Source organism: Mus caroli, chromosome 7, assembly GCF_900094665.2.
Source record: "Mus caroli chromosome 7, CAROLI_EIJ_v1.1, whole genome shotgun sequence".
NCBI classification, from domain to species: domain Eukaryota; kingdom Metazoa; phylum Chordata; class Mammalia; order Rodentia; family Muridae; genus Mus; species Mus caroli.
This window is the reverse complement of record NC_034576.1, coordinates 139,436,928-139,460,172: the sequence shown is the minus strand read 5'-3', so window position 1 is coordinate 139,460,172 and position 23,245 is coordinate 139,436,928. Positions and strand designations below refer to the sequence as shown.

Here is a 23,245-nt window from a genome sequence, read left to right as displayed (position 1 = left end):
TTCTGGGGCAGGATCGTTACCTTATGTGATGGGCTTATGGAACTTTTTCTCCCCCTCTTTAGTCAACAGTATCAGATTTAGAAGGATTTGCTTTTAAACCTTCTAATTTGGTAATCAGATTTAAATCGCCTTGGCGCGTGTAATCTGAATTAAAGATACTGTAAATGATTTTAAGCATGACACTTGCCTTAGCGCAAGGACGGGCACCTCCAGCCCAGGCTGGACATTTTAGGAAGTGTGCTACAAAGCAAGCATTGTACCCCTTTCCCAACTTCATCTCTGCCTAAAAAGGCATTTAGCATATTCTGTCATTGATGCTGGCCCTGTCGCTCACCCAGTGTGAGCTCCCAAGCTTTGGAACACACAGAGACAAAGCATCTCTCAACCTCACCCTCCACCCATGGCCAACTTTATTCTGTGTTGTCTTTCCAGGAGAAAAGTGTTGCCTCTTGCATGGGGGGTCTGCTGTAAGTGGAAAATGCTGGGCTTATTAGGAATACAGAATTTTTCTTTTAATTTATCGTGAGGAGTTTCCATACACTTTGATTTAAGGTTATTAACATTCTATAGACAGTGGCATTTTTAATATGTGGCGATCGCTTCTAAAGACTAATCTCATTACCCTCAAATAGTCATAAAATATGATTTTATTATACTTACGTATTTAATTAGACGGCCGGCCCCGTAATGGATTTTGAGATGGGACTGGCGCAACAGCTTTGATAATTCACTTATCTTTGGCAATAGTCATTAACCCCCAACACCAGCAAAATAGATTGCTTTCCAGCACATCTTTTCTCTCACCCCTTCCAAGTAGCATGTGGGGGGTCCCCAGATAACGTAAATCGGACTTCGATTTTCCCGATTAATTAAAATATTAACGCACACACACCACCAATTCACAAAAAAGGAAGAGCTACCCCAGGCCCGGCGGGAAGAGGCTGCCCTGCGACACTTGCTCCCAGAAACCTTTTCTTTTTCTTCTTCTTTTAAAACCAGAAGGGCCTTATTTCTCTTGGCAGGAAAGAGCCTGGGACATCTCCAGGTCGTCCCTTGGGCCTCTGTCGCGCGTCGCCCAGATCTCCTTTGGGTGGGCCGAGCACCTGGGAACCGAATCCGGGCCTCCTGAGCTGGGCCTCCGAGCCCACGCGCTGCCGGCTCCCAGCTGCCCTCCCGGTTCCTCGAAACCAGGTCGGGAAGCCGCAGGGCGCGCGCTCACCCAGGCTGGGAGGCGCAGAGGGCAGGGTCCCTGGCGCCCGCAGTGTCTGCTCTGCTTTTCAGGCGGTTGGAGGTGGGGAGATCTGGCCACCGCACGGACCATGTAACAGGCTGGACACCAGCTCCGGGTCGCCGGAGAGGCTGAGCGCTCTTTCCGTCGGCCCAGAGAGGGCCCGGCCTTCTTTGTCACTGCCGCACCCAAGAACAGGCCAGGGACCCGAAACTCCTGTGGCCACCGGAGGGAGAGGGGGCATCTGGAGGAACCTGTCTCCGACGTGGACCCCGGCCCTGTATTCAGCAGGCTTTGCCGGGGTAGAAAGCATGGGACACCCAGCGGGGCTCAGATGTGGGCACACTGGCCCTTCAGCAGCCTTAGGTCTGCCTAGAAATCAGACTGAGCAGCGCCTCTTGCCCTGGTGGCGGCAGGGTGTGTGGAGCCCTAGGAGGGGCATTAGGTACCCTTTTCTCCCAGCCCCTTGTTGTCCCTCCCTCTCCTGGAATCTCCTCCCGCGCGCCTTTCCAGCCTCTTCCTGCTGTTCTCTTTGGGACACCCCAGAGCCAGTGCTGCCCTGGTATTTATTGCATGCGTGTGGGCGACTTGGGGCGCTCCTCCTCCTCCGACCCACGGTGTTTTGACTGTGTGGCAGGTCTTGTGGGCAGGTATAACGGGCCAAGCAGCACTTTATGCACTGGCTGCGCTCGCTTCTTTGCGAGATTTATTTGAGCGGGTGGTAACTTCCTCGGCCGCGGCTGGGCTTGTGGAGCCGTGGCGCGTGGCCGGGGGCGGTGGTGGCGCTCGGTGGCGCTCGGCGGCGGCGGGGCTCGCTGGGCTCGCGGGGCTCGGGCCGGCTCGCGGCGCCGTCAGGCAGTCAGTCGGCGAGCGCGGCGGCGGCGGCGGCGAGGGGCGCGGCGAGGGGCGGCCGCTCCCATATATGGCGCAGGCGCCGCCCCCCGACGTCACCCTCTGACAGCGCCGCTCCCGGGGGCTTCGAGTTTTGGCTCCCGGGAAAGGGTCCATTCCTCGGGGAGAGAGGGCTGAGTTTTGTGCGCCTCCGTCCGCTGCGCGCGCCGCTCCAGGCCCCGCCGCGCCCCGCCTGCGCCCGGGACTGCGCCGCGGCACTCACTGCCCCGTTTATTTGTCTTTGGAGCAGGCGGGCCGCGCCAGAAGCGGGCGATCCCGCAGTGTCCTGCAGCCGCGGACGCCGCCTGGCTAGGATGACACCACGTTGAGCGCGCCTGCAAACAACAACAACAACAAGCGCCGCCGCGGCCACCGCGTCCACCGCGCCCTGCTCCTCCGAAGCGTCGCGTCGCCACCGGTGCAGCCCGCCCGCGTCCCCGGCCGTCCGCAGCGCCCGGCCGCCGGTGTATGCGGCGCCTGCCCGGGACGGGCTGAAGCCGGCGGCGGGCCGCACCGCAGGCGCCGAGCAGGGCCAGGGCGGCCAGGGCAGCCTCCTGCCGCCGAGCCCCGAGCGCCGCCGACCGCGGACGCGCTTTCGGCCGGGAGTCGCGGCCGCCGCCAGCAGTGTTCATGTTTGGGATTCAGGAGAATATTCCGCGCGGGGGGACGACCATGAAGGAGGAGCCGCTGGGCAGCGGCATGAACCCGGTGCGCTCGTGGATGCACACGGCAGGCGTGGTGGACGCCAACACGGCCGCCCAGAGGTACGTACCGGCCGCCCCCGCGCGCCTTGGCCCCGGCCCGGCCCGGCCCCCTCCTCCGGCCAGCGCCGCGCTGCTCACCGGGCCGCTGTCCCTTTCCTCCTGCAGCGGCGTGGGGCTGGCGCGGGCGCACTTCGAGAAGCAGCCTCCTTCCAACCTCCGGAAATCCAATTTCTTCCACTTCGTGCTGGCGCTCTACGACAGGCAGGGGCAGCCGGTGGAGATCGAAAGGACCGCTTTTGTGGACTTTGTGGAGAAAGAGAAAGTAAGTGTACACCGGCGATCGCACCCTCCCTCTCCAGGAGTAGGGGGCAGTCGGTGCCCGCGCATGGGGTCCGAGTGCCCCCCTCGGTGGCGGGAGCGCTCCGCCGGGCGACCCCGCCGCCACGTGCGGTCGCACAGGCCCCGCCAAGGGCCGAGCAACTTCTCTGTGCCCTCGGACTCACTGGGGGCGAGAGGGAACGCTGGGCTTGCGGCAGGAAAAGTGACATCACCGCGTAGCTGCGAGCCAGGAATCCTGCCTGCAGCGTGTGAGGCCGAGGGGCCTCGGTCCTGGAGGGGGACCGAGCGCGGTGACCGCGCCAGACGCGGCCACGCTAAATGCAATTATTTATCGTTGCTTTCAGGAGCCGAACAACGAGAAAACCAACAACGGCATTCACTACAAGCTGCAGCTACTGTACAGCAATGGTGAGTACCGCTGCTTGTTGACTGCCCTTTCGCCCTGAGCGCTGGCTCTCCCTTCCCTCGATGGTTCCAGGACATAAAGATTTTGAGATTAAAATGACATGGGTGTAAACACGAAATCTTCTCATGGCATAGAAAGAAAACAAAACATAAACGATCGATAAGTCGATGGCACTTCACATGATTAACCGGTGGGGCTTGAAGTAGAAAGTAAAGGAGGATCGATAAGGGCGCCTGCAGAACAGCACTTTTAAGTGACTTTTTTCAGTTTTGCAAATTAATGTTAATTATTGGGATGAGGGTAGCTCCATAAGCCGAGCATAACTTACTTCCTGTGCACGGTTTAGAAAGGAAAGGACCCTCGAGAGTCGAAAGGAGTTCGGACTCTGTTTCCATAGGTGCACTCTCTTTTCGAAAAATAAATGGCCATATGGGCCCAGAGCTGCACTCTTGGCCTGCTCACTGCTAGGCAGACTTCTTACACCTTTTCAAATGCGAACCGCAAGAGTCCCAAGACTTTTAATTAAGAAAAGAAAACAGTGAGGAGCGACTGGGGTTTTCTGTTTCCCTCCCAATATTGTAGGGATTGCCTTAAAGTGGTCCCAGGCACTGGCTTGCCCAGGCCCGGGCGTCCCTCCTGAGGTTCAGGCTAAAAGCTTGTTGAGAGTTTGTCTGTTTTTTTTTCCCCTCACAGGCGTCAGAACAGAGCAAGATCTGTATGTCCGCCTCATAGATTCAATGACCAAACAGGTGAGAAAGTTTCTGCCTCTCTACTCGTTGTGTTTTCCTTTCTGCTGAGCTGAGGTTGTCCTGGGGCTGAGAGAGCAGACTGACAAATGGATCTCCTGTATTTGTTTTTCATTTCGCTTCCTTGACATGCTAATGAGAATTCCATATTTATTGGAATAAATGGACCGGTTGCTACAATAGTTTATGCTGTCATTAAAATAGGACATATATGCTTTATTAAATGACTTGCGATTGGAATCAAACTCTGTCTTAATTAATTATGGTAATTAATATTTGACAGAAAAATTCCAAGACCCCCTTGTTTATTTTTAAACGTTTCTTTCTCTGCTTGAAAACCATTTCATGGGGGTTCGGACCCCTCCCCTCAACAAAGACAACTGACTGTCCCAAAGCTCATCGAGTTAGGCTGGCTTAGTTATTTCCCCCTCCTCCTTTCTAGTGCCATGGTCTGGTAACACGAGCCATGTATTTGGATTTAAAAGTTAAATGTGCTGGGGTGAAAAGTCACCTTGTTCCCCTCTAGTCCGTCTTCACCTCTCAGCCCCCCATCTCCATAATTCAAAGTCTGAGCTCCAGGGGTCACTCAAACCCATCACTGTTCTGCTCTCTCTCTCACCCTCTGTCATACCTTGTAAATAACATAATTACAAGCAGTTCCTTATTAAATTATTTAACCTGTCTTGGTCAACTTTTCGGATGATAACTATTGGCTATCAGTAATGTGATTAACTGCAGAAAGATGCCTCATTGCTTTTTGAGGGTGTCCAGTCTCTGGCTGTTAATGTTGTACTGGGTGATGTGTTACTGTTTTTAAGGACATTGTTTCCACTTTCTTAAAATAGAGTGTTGGGTGTATGCATATAGAATTCCTAAATTAAGCACACCCTGCACTGATTGCTTTAGAATGGAGGATATACTTGCATGCTGCAGGGTCACACTAGAAATGAAAGTAGACTCTTCATTTTTGGTGCTAACTTTCGGTATTATGAACCAAGTGGGAAAGAGCTTCCTGCAGCCTGCGCACACGCCTCCCATTCTCTGAGCACAATTTGCACATTTTTATTTCTCTGAAAAAGTTTGTCCTTACCTAGGCAGCCAGAGCATGAGGTTTTAATGTCTGCAGCCGAAGAGCTGTGTGGTTTTCTTCTGGAGCAAAGGTCTGGCAGGTAAACGTGTTTTTCTGACACAGACTGTGGTGTGCCTTTTTGCCAGCCTTGCACCGATTCACAGAAGCTCTGGAACTCTGCTGCTGTTTTTGTCAGGCGGCTTTTATTTCCTTTGTATGTCGGGCAAAAAGGTTTTGAGAATCGCGGTAGTCTAATTAGGAGGTTTTTTGCAGGCACTGCTAAGTTTCTGTGCCTCACGTACGGGAGAAACAGGAGGCTTCGTTTAAAGTACACTTTTATTGTTCATTTAGCCTAGTACCTTTGCAGTCTACACGGTGCAGAAAATAAAGGCATTTAATCTCCTCACTGACGGGGATGGGGGGGGGGGACTAAAGAAATAGCCCAGTAACTGATCAAAGAGTCAATGGCGCTGAACCGACAGTTTATGGATTTCTGTTTGTGCTACAAAATAAAAAATAAATCAAATATAAATACGGGGATCATCGGAGGACAAGCCATTCTTTTAGAAGTACTGGTGTCGCCAAGGCCGCTAGCCCAGCAGCCCCAGGCGGCTCTTTGGCCTGTGGTGACTCCCACCATTTCTGTGGTTCCGAGCGGGCTGAGCTCCAGGCCGCGGACCAAGGCTTGCGGAGACTCTTTCCTCTTCCCAGGAAGCCAGTCCCCGGACGCCTAGCAGAAAGGGCTTTGTCCGCCTGGAAGTGCAGGAAAGTGCCGGAGGAGGTTGGAAGTAATTTCCAGAGAATTTCCAGGGGGTGTGCGTGTGGAGGGGGGGCGGGAACTGCGGAGAGGGCAGCCCTCCCCTTGGAGGAATTTTCTGCCCGGAACCTGCGGCTGGCGGCCCCCGCCTCCCGCCCCTCCCCCAGTGGCCTTTTCTCCTCTTCTTTGGGCGAGGCGGGCGGCGGCGAGGGCGGCCGAGCCGGGGCTCCCGGCGGCGGAGCCGGGCTGGGCGCCGGCGTGAGCGCACCTAGGGCTTCGCACCATCTGGCGGAGCCTCTGCTCAAAACCCACCCGAGCGTGCGCGCAGACACTGCCTTTTTACCCGAGGAAAAAAAAAATCATTGTTAGCACTTTGAAAATAAACACCAGATTGGCCATTAGCACTTTTCTTTCTAAATATCATCGGGCGAGAAGCACGTGGCCGCGCGGGCAGGGGCGCCCCCCGGGCCCGGGCCCTCCCGCGGGCCGCCAGCTCCCTGGCGTGGCACGAGCACGTGCGACCGCCGTGCACAGCTTCCTGCTGTCGGAGGACGCCTAGCCACGCAGCCCAAGTCTCCGGCCTCTGCTCGGGCTCCGGGGGGGCGGGGGGATGTGTGTGTGTGCGGCCGGCAGGGTGCAGGGCTGGCGACTGGGCAGCCGGGCCTGGGCAGCGTCTCGTGGCGCAAGGAGGGCTGCCCCTGCGCCCAGCGCTCTCCCGGCGTCTGTAGTCGCAGCGCACTCTGATCGACTTCTTCCGATAGAGCGATCGGGCCTTCGTATAAGACAATGGCCAGAGGACGGCGCCAGGTTGCGGTGGCCCAAGCTTCAGGAGCCGGCTGGGAGGCTGCGCGCCCTCGCCGGCTGTGCCCTGGTCTCCGCAGGCCCTGCCTCGCCCTCCCCGCAGCCCTCCCGAGCTCAGGCCCGGGGTGCGCCCATTGGAAGAGCTGGGCAGGCCGGCAGAGCGAAGCATCCCCGCGACTGACTGAAGTGGCAGGGTGGGAGGGTGGCCGGGTGTGCCTCCCCTCGGGGGGGCTGGACACCTGCCACCCCCGGAGGCCTGCGGCGCCCGAGGCTGTGTGGCGCCTAAGCGGTAGGCGCTGCGTGACCCCTGTCTCTGCTTGTTCCCCACGCAGGCCATCGTGTATGAAGGCCAGGACAAGAATCCGGAGATGTGCCGCGTGCTGCTGACCCACGAGATCATGTGCAGGTGAGCCCCCGGGAAGCGGGTGGCCGTGGCGCCAGCCAGCTAAGGGGACTCGGGCCGCGCTCGCCGGCGCCGGCCACCCCGCCCAACTGCGGGGGAGAGAGGGCGTCCATTGAAACCTAGCAGGCCGGAGGAGGCCCCAGACCAGCCCAGAGCGGTGTCCGGCCTCATTTTTCCATCAGTGATGCTAGTACAACCCGCTGCTCAGCAGAGAGGATTAATATGTTGACCGTGTTGTGGCAATATAGTGATTGAGAGAGACAGAGAGAGACAGAGAGAGAGAGAGAAAGAGAGAGAGAGAGACAGAGAGAGACAGAGAGAGAGACAGAGAGAGAGACAGAGAGAGAGACAGAGAGACAGAGAGAGAGACGGAGAGAGACAGAGAGAGAGAGAGAGAGAGAGAGAGAACACACAGACCAGGGGATGCATCTGTCCTCGCGCAGGAGTCAGAGTTCACTGGGACTCATTTGAGTATTTCCTTCTCTGACGCTCGCATCCTGAGACATACAATTGTCTGTTATTGATAAAAAAAGGAAAGCCTTTTGTACTTATTACAGAGCTCGTGTATGTGAGAATTGGATTGTGATTCTGTCAGTTAACCTCTTCCCTAGAGCAGCGATGCATCGTTCATATTGTTGTTAGATAGCGTGCCGTTACTTGAGATCTCTGTCAGAAGAGCAATTTCCCACCTGTTTTTTTTCTAACTACCACAAGAGTTTCGCCCCTACATGGCGAATAAAAACGCATCATTGACTTTGTATGTGTGGCATGTGAAATATAGTTGCAAGGAATAATAAGAAAAGGTTGTGCAGGCTTGCAGCCTACAGTAGCAGGCCCCATACTCTGAGGGGCATACTCTCCTCGGCTATGGTGCCTGTTGCCTGAATGCCACTTCTGAGCAGAGGTATTGTTACAGCACCAATATACAAAAGCTGACTTTTCCTCATATCAGGTAATAAATATAAATTACAACCAATAAAGTGGAATTTCTTTATTATCCACTTCTGCATGTACGGCAATTAACATAGAAAGCGCACAGATGTGATTTAAGCTCTAAGTGGAAGACTGTAGACTTTCTTTAATCACTTTAGCTGTCAGCTTTAAAAGGCTTTATATACTTTGCCTACCATATGGTGTTAATTTAGCTAATTTAGACATGTAACCATTATACAAGTATGCTTTTTTAAAATGCGAGAAGCATAACATTTTTGTTTCGTTTCTGCTTTAATTAAAATTTCAATAACAGAGTTAAGGTAGGCTTAAAGAAGCGACAATAGGAGTTTGTGATAGATTGATGCACGCCTTTGTGCTTATAATTAATAAATGCCCCAAAGAAATATTGGTTAGAGGTGGCATCTTGCATCTTTTCCAGAAATAACAGCTTGACAATTGGAGGTAAACAAAGGCTGAGACTGTGAAAAGTTATTCCCCAGCCTCCAGCCTTTTCTCCTCAGCTCATTGCAAAGACAAACACCAACAGCATGTTTTCTGCATTTTAGCATTATAATTTGTATAGGAGCTCTGGCTACCCTGCCAGTAATAATAGATGTGTTTAACTCTGCTCCTTCTGGTAGAAAGTTACAACAGAAGTTTAACGGAAGAATGTGTGAACTCACTCACTAGGTTGAATGTGTCAAGCTGCCTAAGTAGGAAAACTATATATATATATTTTGACTCCTACTGCTTCCTGGTCAGACTTTGAAAGAAATTATAAGTTGGACAGAGAAAGCTGAGCTGCATACTGAAACCCATGTTTACAATTGCCCCACAGCCGGTGCTGCGACAAGAAGAGTTGTGGCAATAGAAACGAGACACCCTCAGACCCTGTAATCATTGACAGGTAAGGATGACTTCTTTATTTTCAAAACAAACCGGTAGCAACCAGCCAGACTCTCTTTCCTGCTTGGTTTCCAGTGTCTCCTTAGCTCTGAGGCGGGTGCTGGGCTCATCTTGTGCACTGCACCATTTGTCCGCCTGTGTTATCATGCACAGGTGGGTTGACGTGGAAACCCGGTGGCTCGCTCTGTGGGGATTCAGTAATTGCTTGCGAGTTGTCAAGGGAAGCAGTTTCATCTGCCACTGCTCTCACTGTGAGGAGCACTTTATGCCTAGAGAGTCTCTGGCTTTAAACCCAGAGATATGTCACAAAATGCTTTCTGCTAATTTGTTAACAAGTATTTCATTTTTTTTGCATTATTATTATTATTATTTTTACCTCGGATGGTCGTTGAAGTTGAAGCTTGGGTGGTGGCGTTCTTGCAATCATCGCCCAGTGGTAGAATGAATTTAATCTGCTCTCAATTAGTTGCAAAATGTCTCCTAATTTTTTTCCAATTGTGGCTGTCGTTTTATGTCAAGTAGCAAATATGTAACTAACAAACCAAAGTTGTTATAATTGAAACTAATTACACATGCTGGTTACATTTCCAACATTAATTTCCATAACTAGATTAGCTATATGCATTCTTTAGGTTTGCTGTTCCTCATCTTGCCATTTATCATGTTCCTTGGGCACCGTGGCATCCTTTTAAGATACCAATCATTAGTCCTAATGGTGCTAATGTGCACTTGGCATTGCCTTAGTGGAAAGAACAAAACACTGCCACCTTCCCCTCCTGACTCACCCAGGCTATTCTGAGAAGGAGAGAAGATTTCTTTCTTTCCCAACAATGGGGAGCAGCAAGGGGCCCAGTGTGTGATTGACTGCAGATTTTGAAATTGGTACCCAAATCGAATAAATGTTAGATGTGTATATATGACACCAGTTTTGTGAGGCAGAGGTTTAGACTGTTTTGAAGAGGGGTTGAGTTTCAACAGCTTTCATTACAAAGTTATCTTTTGATCACGAACTTTGCTGTCCAGGGTCTGAAAAATTAAACCCGGAAAACCCCACGAGTTAAGCCTAAAGAAGTCTGAGGCACCGGTGGGGAGCATTGCTAATGTTTAACTAGCTGGAATAGCTGTTTGCTTAGTGGAGAATGTTCGGTATCTGACAGAAGGGACAGCTCTCTTATTAGTAATCAAATAGGGCTGACCAGTTGTGGCCGTCACTCAGGCAGTTGAGAACAAGTCCAACAGTTTATGAAGCTGGAGCTCCAGAAATCAATGTAATTGTATTTGTTTCGGGGTTGTGGCTGTGGAAGTCATACAGCTTCGGGTTGTTGTCCTGTGATGGAACTCATTTTATTTTATTTTATTATTACTCTGGATGGGCTAGAAGTGTACAAAGCCATTGGAGTCTTGTCTGGGTGGAAGATGCTTGAGAGGCAGCTACACTAGCCCTTAATACAGCACTGTGAAAGATGCTTCATCTTCCCAGTGATAGCTGGAGATTTTAAATGTGGTTTGTTTTAAAATCATGGCTTAGAAAATATGCCATGATCGAGAGGCCATGTTGGTTTGACTCACACTTTAGACACTGAGTCTCCCTTCAAAAGTACTTTGGATCTCTTCATTTTCAATCACTTATTGAACACTGATAGTGAATAACACCCAAGACTCAGTTTTTAATCTCATGATGGGCAGCACTTTCCTCCAATACACTGAATTTACTCTTTAATTCTCTTCTAAGGGGGCGTGTGTGTGTGTGTGTCTTGCTTATATTTGTTTAATTAAAATATATGCAAAGATCATTCACACCTTTATAACCTACAAGAAGTATGTGATCATTGATATTCTAGAAGCACAAGGGGAAGGGAGAAATGTAAAAACATTTGGTTAATGGCTTTACCATGTTTATTTGAATAAGGAGGATTGAAGCTCCATTTACGCTTGGCATAAATGCTTTGGAGGTCTTAATTATTGATGAAAAATCTGCTCTGCTACTAAATTCAAAGATATGACAATTTTATAGGAATTTTAATCACCTTCCATGTTAGGGATTTTAAGGTAAGGGTAGTTTTATGTACTGACAAATACGATGTACATTTTTAGCATTCTTAAGAGAGCTGTCACTTGTAATGACAAAATACTATTAGCATTTTGTTGCTTGCTGTAAATCCCTGTGAAATGATTGTGGTATTGGCACTATCTCCAGTTTAAGGCATATTTCTAGAGGAGGAAAAATGAATTTAGTGTTTGCTAGGACAGCTTGTGTTAATCAAAGAGAGAGGCTCATCTTCAGCAGGCGATCTCTTTGGAGCACTGTGGTCATTTGCAGCAGAGATCTGTCTTGTTTCCTAGTGATGGTCATTTCTACAGGGCGTGGACTGCCTCTGAAAATTAGTTGCTCCTGTTGAGTTTTTAGCCTGGCTTTTCCCTTGAGGGTTGCAGAATCAAATGTCCCATCAGATCGGTGAGTTTACAGGTCCTCACCAGCCTTCTTGTCACTTGGTTAGTTGGCTTAAGAATTCTATCCAATGCACTTCACTGGCTCTTTATGGCCTTTGGATACATTTAGCAGGTTCTGACCAGATAAAGCATATTTGTCCTGAGGATATAAACCAATAATTCCAACCTGAATTGAGATCAATGGGCCCATATTTGCTCCAACCCACACCAAGCTCTTCCACACGTTGAAACCGCTTTGTGTGTTATGAGAACAGGGAAGGGAGCTCCTCTGCTCTGGCAGGGTAATCACATTCTATAGGCCCTGATGCCTTAAATCAATTAATTACACAATTTAGTTTGGTTATCTTTCAGAAGTATTAGATACTTACAAATGGCAAGGAAGACACTTCAAAGTACGGGGTGGGTGGGTCGTGAGGGTGTCCCTCATTAGAAACCTTTTCATTTATTGTGGCGCTTTTCCTTCTGTGGACTGTTTCCCTCCACATAAAACACTGTTGGAGAAACAATTTTTTTATAGTTCCATGTATTTAAAATAATATAGCAACTTACCAAGTTGAGCAGGACTATAACATTGTAAAGTGAGAGATGACACAGGAACTACATGAATTGAATCGACTTACAAAGAGGCTTACCTCCTCATACCACACACACACACACACACACACACACACACACACACACACACAGAGCCAGGCACAACCACAGTCACCTCACATATGCAAGTGTGTATATGCAAATACAAACACAGTCACATATACATGCATGAATTTTTATGGCATTGCTGAGAAGGAAGGGAGTATTCTTTTCCTCATGAAATAATGTTTTCTGGGAAAACACAAAAGCAGATGGTGTTCATTAGGAACACCCATTGTCCACATATCCCAAATATGAGCAGATAAATCTCGCCTGTTTCACCCGTACATTCCAAGGGCTGCAAGTGATTACAGGATGTCGGCATAGCTGCTAAACCAAAACCACACTTGGGCTCACATTATTCGCCTGTGCCATCCGGGTCTGTTTCCTCAGGAGCTCTGGAAATGCCTGGGGAAGGCACATCAGTTTACCTTCCCCTTCCTCAGTCAGCCTGAGAGCACTGAGACACAGAGTCCAACTGTTGCAGCCTGTGGAGGACGCAGGAGCAGGGCAGTGCGGCTGCCCACTCGGGCTGGCTGCACACCGTGGCCTGTGTGCAAGGGCGAGCATGCTCTGCAGGACAGTTCCAGATGGCACTGTCTCTGGCGTCCTGCTCGCTGGCATCTCTGCAGCAGGCAGTGCCCCCTCCCCAATAAATCTGGCATTAGTCTATAGAGTTTGGGAGACTTATCATTCCAAGTCTGTCCTACTTGCCTGTCTGGGAGCCAGACATCTGTTTATCCTATTTTCTTTCTTACAGAGTTTGGAATGGCTGTAGTTTTTCTTTTTTGGGGGGGAGGGGGTGCATGAAGTTTTGTCATATTTAACAGCTGTTACAGAATTTCAGCCCCGTGGGCTCTGAAAATACTTTTCAGCTGACCTCAGATTTTTATACATAATTGACATTGGGTTGTAGAAAAACATTATTTGCTTAACCTCTCATTGTCTGCGATTTCACACCGTCTCTGGTCGGAGGGTGTAAGCACCAGCAATCTTAGCTCTGTGCTCTCTCTCAGCCCCCCCAACGCCTCGCTTTGCTTCATTTGTGTGTTTTAAGTTTACTACACCTTTAAAGTGATGGCAGAACGGTAGCCCAAAAGGACTGAAGGTTTTCTCTTTCTTTTTTCTTCCCTTCTCTCTCTCTCTCCCCTCTCTCCCCCTTTTTTTTTTTTTTAGTCAACAGTGTTTCCTTTCACTTCCTGTCACAAAGGTCAAAGAGAGCCGACCTTTGCTGGCAGTCCTGCCTGCTGAATTATTCATGGGATTGACTTTTTGTCAGTGCACACAGTTGTGCTCTGGGACAATTTATTCATTTACCTCATTTAAAGCTCCTTTCTGCACCTGTTCAAGTATTAATATCATGTAATTTGGGCCTAATGCCGATTTTGCTGAACACTCATTATATTTTTTATTAGCTATATTTCCAAACGATTATGTATGATTATTACCAAGCCTTACAAACAGCACCGGGTTATTCCCCAGCCCCTTACATCTTCTTGTCAGGTTGTTTTCAGAAGCTGGGTGGATAAACATTTGACCAGTCCCGATGTTTTTATTCCTACTCCATCTCCAAGCAGAGAACTTAAAGCTCCCTCCCTCATGGCCTTGCACGAGCGTGATTAAATCCAACTCGGCGAAGCTGTACAAATGCCAGCGTTTATAAGGTCAACGCTTTTGTTAAAAATGCTATGTAAATGAGGATCTGCAAAAAGGGACATTAAATAAAATTAAATTCATTGTCTTCTTTAATGTCATTTACATTTTGGCTAAGCCTCGGCCTGTCAAGGAGGATTTTAAAAATAATTTTAATTACACATCATTTAGGGAACCCAAGGTTTTCTATTCAGTAGCATTTGGATAACCTGCAGAATGGAGACCGTTTGTTAACTTCTGAAATGACGGATTGTCATTCTGTATGCATAATACAGCAAGAACAGCATAGTTTGCCGTTAATTTCTCCTTCTCAGTTTTCTTGAAAGTGAATATAATTATCATCAAATAGGCCTCGAGACCCTGGAGTCCTCTTCTTGGCCTTGGCTGCGAAGCTGAGACACTCTTTGGTTCTGGGTCTGTTTTAATACATGGGGACTTCAGAGAAGGGAAAATATTGGCTAGAAATTTGGCAATATTAAAATGCACTTTGGATGAATGGAGTGGCTACAAAGACTCTGATTCTGGTTGGCACCAGCCCCATTTGGCTCGGCCAGGCTCAGGTGTGAATGGCTGTTTTATTCCCTGGTATGCCAACGAAGAAAGGCAAAAAGTTCACCATGTTCATTCATCCTTTAATTTTTTTTCATAAACTTCTGAAAATAAACAGAAAAGGTCGAGCAGCTTACTAGAGTCACAGTGACACGCTCTCATTTAGAGGGGGCAGCACTAGGAACAGTGCCCACTTTGTGTGCGTGCTTCTGAGCCCACCACCCTGCCACAACTGTGCATCAGGCATGCTGCATCTTTGTATAAGCCAGTCCTGTGTGTCACAGTGAATAGGGCATCAGGGCCAGCATCAGGCCTAGGGTTTATATCTCTGCTCTAGGCTAAAGGATGCCTACAGAGATTTATGGCTGCCTGGGCTGGCTGGGTAAGGCCCACAGGGTGACCAGGCCAGACGGGTGTAGAATTGGGTTGGAAAACAAACCACAGGCCCACAATGCCTTCCACAGCACTCTTAACCGGCTCAGATTCTCATCAGCTCTTGCAAGGGCTGAAGCTGTATGGTGCTGCCTGCTAGGGGCAGGCAGCGGCGGCAGGCAGCTGGTTGCTATGAAAATGCAGGGCTGGAGGGAGGGGCTGGAAGCTGGGCTGTCAGAAGCTATACTCCAGGAGGGATGTTGACGCAGACCATCCCGCGCCTCTGCGGCAGCCTTATCAGGTGAAGAGCAAAGATATAGCCAGTGCCTGTAATCGTGTTAGGACGGCATGGACGAATTGGATTACCGTATGGAAAGCCGTCCAAACTCCGAGTTCTGTTACGCATGCTTACAGGAAGCACACAATTACGCTCTGTGCACCAGAAGATAATTGGGGCTGGCCAGAGGCCTTCTCGTGACGCTGGAGAACGCAGGAGAAGCTGGCCTCATGGAAGCATGGGGGATGCACACAGGGAGGAGGAGGAGGGCGATCTTCCCCAGATATAGGTGGCTGAAGTTGATGCTATAATTTTCGGTTACTTTTCAAAGATGGTGAATAATTTATCAGAATTCAAACTCAACAGTAGCAACGAGAGGCATGTTGGAGGAGATAAAAATTCCAGGCTCTAATGATGGAGATTGTCGTGGCAGACAGGAAGTGATTGACAAGTGGGGGTACAGGAAGTGAGAACTCGAGGAGCTTAACCTGTACTTGGCAGAGCTGCCTTAGCTTGCACTCCGAGAAAATGAAAACCATTCACCCGTCCGCTCCTGACTGCTTGCCAGAACACACGTTCCTCTTGTTTGTTTATCTTAGTAGCAAATCTCTCCAAAATGTTTGTGGTTAAAACTCTATATAATGAGACATTATGCTGGCATTATGAATGCTTTAAAATAAAAATATGGCTATTATTTAGAAAAATAAGTGGAGGGATTTTATGGGTTAAGGGTTTTCTTGTATTTTATAAGCTTCTCGAACTTGGGTGGGGGGTAACTAGTGTTCGTTGCATCCTTGAAGCTCGACAACGCTCTTTAAAACACTTTATTCCGAGAACAACCCGTCGCATCTGTCAAAATGGTAAATGCTGTAAATTTGCCAAGCAACTGGATGAAGAGCACTATGTTTATGGGCATGGGCATAGGGGAACTCTGACTTCAGTTTGCTATTGTATCGCTTCTTGCTCCTACTCCATAAAAAGAAAGAAAACCAACCCTGCCCATCTGAAACTCTTTCATTGAAGGTTACTCAGTTAGAAAACGCTCCAGATCTAGGAAGGGTCTGCGGATGGTGAGCATCCCCTGAATGCAGCAGGGCCATACCGAGTGCCTTCCCGGTAATTCACTAGGAAATGAGTTTACCATGTGCAGAAAGGAAGGGGCTCGGGTGGTGTTGTTGTAGGACACAGAGCCCAGGCCTCACTAGCGGAAGAAGTCGGCTCCAGCATGTCTCTGCTGGAGGACTGAGGAGCTGCTGCACATCTGGGAGGAGGCAGCTCTAGCCCTGCCCCACCTCTATCCCTCACCCCCACCCCCTGCTTGTAATTCCTAGCTCTTTCTCTCAGCAGAAAGCCCCAAGGGCAGGGTGCCATGTGAAAGCGACACAACCAGACACAACTTTGGCAGTGTTCAAGAATCTCAAAACACTTGCCCTCCTGATGACAAATTTACAAAGTAGGAAGCCAGCCTTCACTTGGAAGGCTGGCCCTATGCATACAGGCTTCTGTGAGGGCAGGATGCCTTCTTTTCTGGGGCTTTTCACCAAGAGTCCAAGTTGTATACATGTGTACAGAGGAGATGCTCTAGACTCTGTAAAAACAGGTCGAGCCCTCCCTGAGGGTGACACATGTGCAGCACCAGCCTGAGATTTGATTACAGCCCTAGATGGGTGTCTCACCTTCCTTGGGAGTACAGGTGTCAGGAATAGTAGGTCATCCAACTTTGACAAGGGCTAGGGCCTGTCATTAGGAACAGGACAACTATAGGCCCAGTGGAAAGGGTGCCACTTTCAACCAAGTCAGCTTGATATTTCTGGTTCTGCAGTCAGAGACGGTCCCTTCCCTGGCTTGAGGACAAGCTTTCTCCTTGAGCATCCTTCAAGGTTGCCAAAACGCTCATTGCCAGAGGTAGAGTGGCTAGGGATCTAAGAATCATTCCGACAGGTAAGGCAGACAGGTGTTTGTGTCAAGTCCTTACCACTAAGAGACCTGTGCCCCTTTCTGTAGAATGCCACCCTACAGGCAGGAGGGGAGGGTGGGCATCACAGGTGTGCCCAGGGCAGCAGAGACCAACGGCAGAGAGTTTGGAGCTATGTAATGTGTGCTGCCTGTCTGTGCATCCAGACTGTTTTCCAGAGCAGTTTTAGGCTGACAGAAAACCAAACTGAAAGCATAATTTCCCTTACCATTTGGACCTGTGCTCCCTGTGTGGAGATTTTACACTAGGTATGGGGATAGGGGAAAAGCTGGTTAATATCCAGCTAACGCTGATATGAATTAACTAAAGTCCACAAATGACTGGAGAGTTCCCTGGGTACAACAGTACCTTCCATGGAGGTTGACAAATGTCTGGTGGCATGTATCTCTTATCCTGTATCTTGCCCTGGCCTCTGTCCCCAGTATCCTACTCTCTGTCCCTCTCCCTTCCCAAACCCATGGCACTTGCCCATTTGTCCCTGGATGCCTGCCCTTCGGGGACACACAGTTAGGGTCATACTAAATATGCAGGCTTTGCAGGCCAGCGGTTTCCAGGAGTGGCCTGCCCTGGAGTTTTCCTCCTCTCCTCTCATTACTGCTAACACCTTGTGATTCTTTTTTGTCACTTCTAAAAGTTTGTTCTTTTCTTTCCAGTCTTGATGCTTCCCTGTGCAGCTCTTTCATTCCTGAGCCTGTGTGCTGTCCATCAGGGTGGAGAGTTGTTTGTAGGGCTCTGTAGCTTGTGCAAACTGCATGTCCCACTTGCTACCCCTCCCCCCCCCACCCCTTTCAAGTTCTTGGCTCCTTTACAAAAAATTAAAGCATTTTAACTTTATATTAAACATTTATTGAAGTGGCACAGCTCAATTTCACTTATTAGGGTTTTATTTCCTAAATAATACTGTTTGGAATATTTAAATCACGGAGGCCCATAAAAGGCGAATGATTAAATTGTTGGAAAGGCAACCACGCTGCCCCATGGCATAAAAACAGGATGAATTCAATGTTTGGTGTTCTTGTTGGCTTTTTTGGTTTAATAAATTAAACTACAAATTTTCCTAATTGCCAAACAAAATGTTAGGCCAGCTTTAGCCATTGCTGACAGTAAAACAGAACATAAAGCCTGCTGAGAGTTATATGTGGTATTTAATACGAGACAGAGCAGTGCTCGGGCTTTTACGGTTAAGTATGAATTCACACCAACAGCATTTGTTTCACATTAGGGAAGGTTTGTAAATCAGATCAGTGTGCTGGGATGGGGTGGCCGGGTGGCCTCTCTTCTTGATATCTGGTTGTCGGGCATGTGGCCAGAGACGGTTCCCTATCCACTTCCACATTCTCAATGAAGCGATAAGCCCCCTGACACCCGGAAGATTGGGTCAGGAAACAAGTTGGGGATTGGGTTGGATGAACGGTGTGTCCCCACCATGAGAGGTCACCAGTCTGAGCTGGCCACTGGGCAGCAGCCATCAGTTACCCAGACATCGGCTGCTGTGGGTCCCCGGCCAGGGGAGGCCCCAGGGAGAGAAGCAGGACCTGGGAGAGTGCTTCACGGAGAACGGCAGTCCCTGCCATTTATTAAACGTGACAAGCGGGCTCTAAATATAACGGTCCTTTCCCCAAAGATCATTACTTTGAACAAATAATGAGTCATGCAAGTTACTACACAGCCCGGGTCCCATCCAGAGCTGGGCCTTTGTGCGCCTCAGATGCAGATCCTGCCCCCCTCGCCCATTCCCTACTCAAGGTCTCTCCCACTCTGCTTGGCCATCGGGCTTGTCCCGGACACTGGTCTTCCCTTTCTGGGAACCTGTCTTGCTGGTCACGCTTCCTAGGAAAGCTCCATGTAAAAACAAGCTTGTCTCAGGTCTGCATATCCTGACACACACATATGCCTTATGCTTTGAAAATACTTCTTTAATGCTCCCAATAACAAACAAACAAACAAACAAACAAACAAACAATGCAGTGGGAAGTGTGCTTGCTGGGCTCAGAGTATCTGTCATGAGTAGTGGTCATGGCCCATGTTTGCTAAGACCCTTGGATAACTATTCCCAGCAATTAGAGCATCCAGACCCCTTTCCAGCACCAAACTCATTTGTCCCCATTTATTAGGCTGTGCACAGTAACTAATTTACATTGTTTTAGAGTTATGTGTTATGGTAATTTATTGCGTGTGTGGGGGTCACAGAGAGGTGACCAGTCCGCAGGGCAGATCCCTGTAAGGCGAGGAGGGAGAGCCCAGAAGGAGGAGCAGAGAAGGCAAGGGGTCTGTGATTTTAAACCGGCCACAGTCTTTTTAATCACGTTTTGATTTATTCCTTGTGACGTGGCTGGCTTTACTCTTACTCTCTGTTTTTTAACAAATCAGGGCTGGAAACAGGATTCTTTTTTTTTGTTGTTGTTGTTGTTGTTGTCGTTGTTGAAGGGAATGGTAGTGACACTCTCTAACGAGTGGGGACTTTTACTAATGCCCTGAATAAAATATTTGCCAGCGGCCTCCACTAAATGTAAAAGCACTCCGCAGAGGAAACAATGTCGTCACCGCCCCGCCTCGTTGGAGCAGGTTTCGTTATCAAGTTGAGGAAAAAGGCTTGTTTAGGCGAAAATAATGATCATAAATAGAGCTGTACAGTGGGGCTCAAGGCAGCAGTGACAGAGCCTGCTATCAGGGCCTGCAATTCCAAGGAAATATGACTGTTCTGATCCAGGGAAGCAGTAATTATCTTTTTGTGAGGAATGTACAATGGTGTCGGATGATGAATTGATCGCAGATTGGAAGCGTGGTTCAACTGTCATGTTACAGAGATAAGAGAGAGCCGCGGGATTGCTCATTGCCTTTGCTAGTTCACAGCCAGCCAGTTTATTAGCACAAATCCCAAATGTTTAGTAAACTCATTAGGTCCCATCTAATGCTAATTTATCATCATAGGTGGAGCCCTAGCGGTGAGGCCGGAGGACAGTACGGAAGCCGTGTGATTTACAGAGCGTTCTGATCAATCACTTTTTCCGCACTGACCATTTTTCTTCAAACGCTTTCAAGGGGCCTGAGCCAGCCTAGGATCACACCATTCCAATTGGTCAGGGTTCTTAGGGCTATCTTCCCAAGGATGGTTATATGAAAGGTTCGGAAATCCTGTACAAACTGATGTGAGGCCCAGGACTGGGCTCTGGGACCCCTGTGCTGCCTTTCCTCAACCCTGGCTTCCCCTCTCCTCTCTCTCCTCCTCCTCTCCTTCCTCTCTTTCCTCTCTTTCCTCTCCCTCCTCACTTGCTCCCCTCCCTGCTTCTCTCCAACCCTCTCCTCCTATCTTTCCCTTTTCCTTTTACAGTCTGGTCACAGAGCCGAATTCAAAGAATTTCCTTGCAAAATCAGTTTACCAAGAAATGCATCATGGTACATAAATGTCAAGTGCAGTTTATTCTAAACTTCAGACAGTGTTTTTCTTTTAAAAAATCAAGCTTTAAATGCCCAGTCCTCCTGACATTTTCGTACATATTCTATAGTGTTTTCGAAGGGGATAATAACCTTTGCTTGATCCCAGGCAACAGCTGCAAAGATAATGAAATTCTTATGATATTTCACCAGGTAAAATGTGAATTGCAGAAGAAAAGCTATTGAATTTTTATGGATCTTAATCGCATAAAATGAGATTCATGGGGCATACGTATAACTATACTCGGTGGACCAGCTGGCTGCAGTTGCAGTGAGGATTCACCGTGTGGTGTGAGGGGCGCTCCAGCCTCCACTAAGAAATGCTCCCCAAACGCTGCCTTCAGCTTGCCCTAAGAGTGATAATGAAATATGACAGAAATTTCCTTGTGCTGGATCAGTGGCAAGCGAGGTCCTCCACCACCAATATTAATTCATCTGACTTATGTTCCAGTCTTGATTTACCTTATGATTAAAAACTTCTGCAGGTCTGCTCAGCAATTGAGATCAGATCTCATCTGCAGCCCAGTGGTATTGATCCCTATTTAACATCAAGGCTCAGAATTGATTGGCATTGATTAACAATAAAAATGCTCTCCTCCATGTCCAGCCGCCAGGCCAGCATTCTGAAAGGAGGACGCTATGTCGTCCCCTTCATTGACCAATCTGAAAAGAGAAACGGCCCCACCCGCGAGTAAACAATATATTTTAATGTTATTGTAGCTGGATGCTGGACCGACACTGCAAATTGATTTTATTCTTGTTGTATGAGATAAATATCTTTAATAAAATTCTCATTTTATTTAGGATTTTACAGGAATAACTTGATTACTCAAATAGTGGTATTTTTTTCTTTTCCCATGGTGCAAAAAAATGGATTAAAACATAAAGGCTGTAATAACATAATCCTAGAGACAAAATGTTAATCAACTTTGAAACTGTGCACAGGATGGTAAAGTCCAGGGAGGTAGTTCACGTGTGGAGACAGCAGAAAACCTGGAAGACAATTGGCTTTATAGAGCCTCTTACCCTGTCAGCTAGTGCTGAGTGACTGGACCAGCCCATGACTGCCATGTGCTTGAAGGCTAGTTCCTCTGCAGAATGTCTCAAGAACATATGGCTCCAGAGAGCTCAGCCTAGCAGAGCTACTTACTCCACAGGAGCAAACCTGGCCACCTCAGAGAGACTGGGCCTTTGTTTCTGTTCTGTTTTTGTTGTGTCCTACAGATGCGGCCCGAGAAAAGGAGCCTCTAGCAGTTCTTGTAATTGATAGCAGAGATTTAAAAAGTGAACCGAGGAGAATAAATTAGAAGAGTTTCGAACACTCTAACTTTTGATATGTTTTCTGGGAAGCCATCCTGTTCCCAAGACCGGCTAGTAACCCCTAGCAACCCGTTAGCGCTGGCTGCATCCTTAGCATCCAAGCACGCTGGAGGCCAGGTCCAGCTGAAAGGAATTATCCAATCTCTAACATACAGAAGTTTACAGTTATATAATGATGGAGAAAACCACAAATCCCAAGGGATGTCAAATTTTAGAGATACTTTTAAAATGAAATTATCCAGCCAAGCCTCTAAGACAACCTCCTTGTGCTTAAGACAATAACAACGGTCTGGGATTAATTTCTTTTTTGTGATAGGGCAAATCCAATTTGCTTCTTTAACTGTTGATTAAGGAATCAGTTCTACAAGGCTGTCCCCTGGAATTATTTGCTGTTTATTTGTCTGTGGAGAGCTTCTGGAATCCCCTCCAACTGGGAAGGCCAGGTCAGGCATGGCCATAATGAAGAGCTGCCTGGTGGCTCCAGGCACTCTGACTGGCCTTGTTTGTGTAGAAGAAATAGTTGGCTCTTTGAGCAGCCACTTCCTATCAGGCTTGCAAAGCAGTGCAGAGAGGACCCAAATCCGTCTTCTCTGTAGCCTTTCTTTTTACACTTTAAGGGGAAACACCCATTAGGAAGCAATAAATAAATAAATACCTTAAATTAGAATGTATCTCACTCCGAGGCCCTCAGAATGAGTGTCACTGTGTGATCTGGTATCAAGAAAATCAAGGTGTCTGGCTCCTCTTCTGCGCAGGATGTATCTTCCTTCTCACTGGATGGTACAAGAAGAGGGTCTGTTCTGTTCGCCTAACATCACATGTGAGTACCGAATGTAGTATGCATTCGGTTTTATTTAACAATGAGATTCACCAATGATTTGTAAACAAATGTGTGATATTTAAGAACTGAAAATTATCTTCATCCTTGAATCTTTCTGTGTATGGGAGGCCAGGTTCAGTTTCCCCAAATTGTCCCAGGCCCTGGGTGACCTACAATGTTGGTTGTTTTCTGACTGTTCTCTGGGATTCTATGGCTGTCCTTGCAGCGAAAAGGGTGTTCTGTCAGGTATATGGTGTTGTGTTCTAGGAAAGTCTGTCCTGGGGTATCTGGGGCTTGTTCCTGTTTGCTTTGGTCTTTATGTGCTGAATGTCATTTCCCCCTATGTCAGAATGAAATCTGATTTCTGGTTTAAGGGTCGGGGAGGAGGTTCGTTTTCTTAGGACTATATTACCTTGTCATCCCTGGAAGAAGACATCTATACAGTGTCAAGAGACTGCCAACTGACCCCAGGCAGGGCTGTCCCCAAGGGGAGAGTGTTATACGTCCACTCAGAGCCTTTAGTGAGACATCTGAATGCGCACATGTAATTTTTAGGTTTGTAAAAGTTGTAGTAGAA

The 23,245-nt window shown here is 48.4% G+C and overlaps 1 protein-coding gene across 6 annotated transcripts in view; it reads left to right on the top strand.

Moving 5' to 3' along the window:
• Positions 1–2,217: 2,217 nt before the first annotated feature.
• The window catches only part of Ebf3 (EBF transcription factor 3), a 119,504-nt gene continuing 98,476 nt past the window's right edge, over positions 2,218–23,245 (top strand). For 3 of the 6 annotated variants that reach the window (XM_021166696.1, XM_021166694.1, XM_021166693.1), the window contains exons 1-6: positions 2,218–2,883; positions 2,989–3,145; positions 3,507–3,570; positions 4,262–4,317; positions 7,274–7,347; positions 9,116–9,184. In XM_021166696.1, the coding sequence (XP_021022355.1) occupies positions 2,750–2,883; positions 2,989–3,145; positions 3,507–3,570; positions 4,262–4,317; positions 7,274–7,347; positions 9,116–9,184 (554 nt within the window). In that variant the 5' untranslated portion in view covers positions 2,218–2,749. The remainder of the gene's footprint in view (positions 2,884–2,988; positions 3,146–3,506; positions 3,571–4,261; positions 4,318–7,273; positions 7,348–9,115; positions 9,185–23,245) is intronic. The other 3 variants (XM_021166697.2, XM_029480083.1, XM_029480082.1) reach the window with 1 other exon arrangement.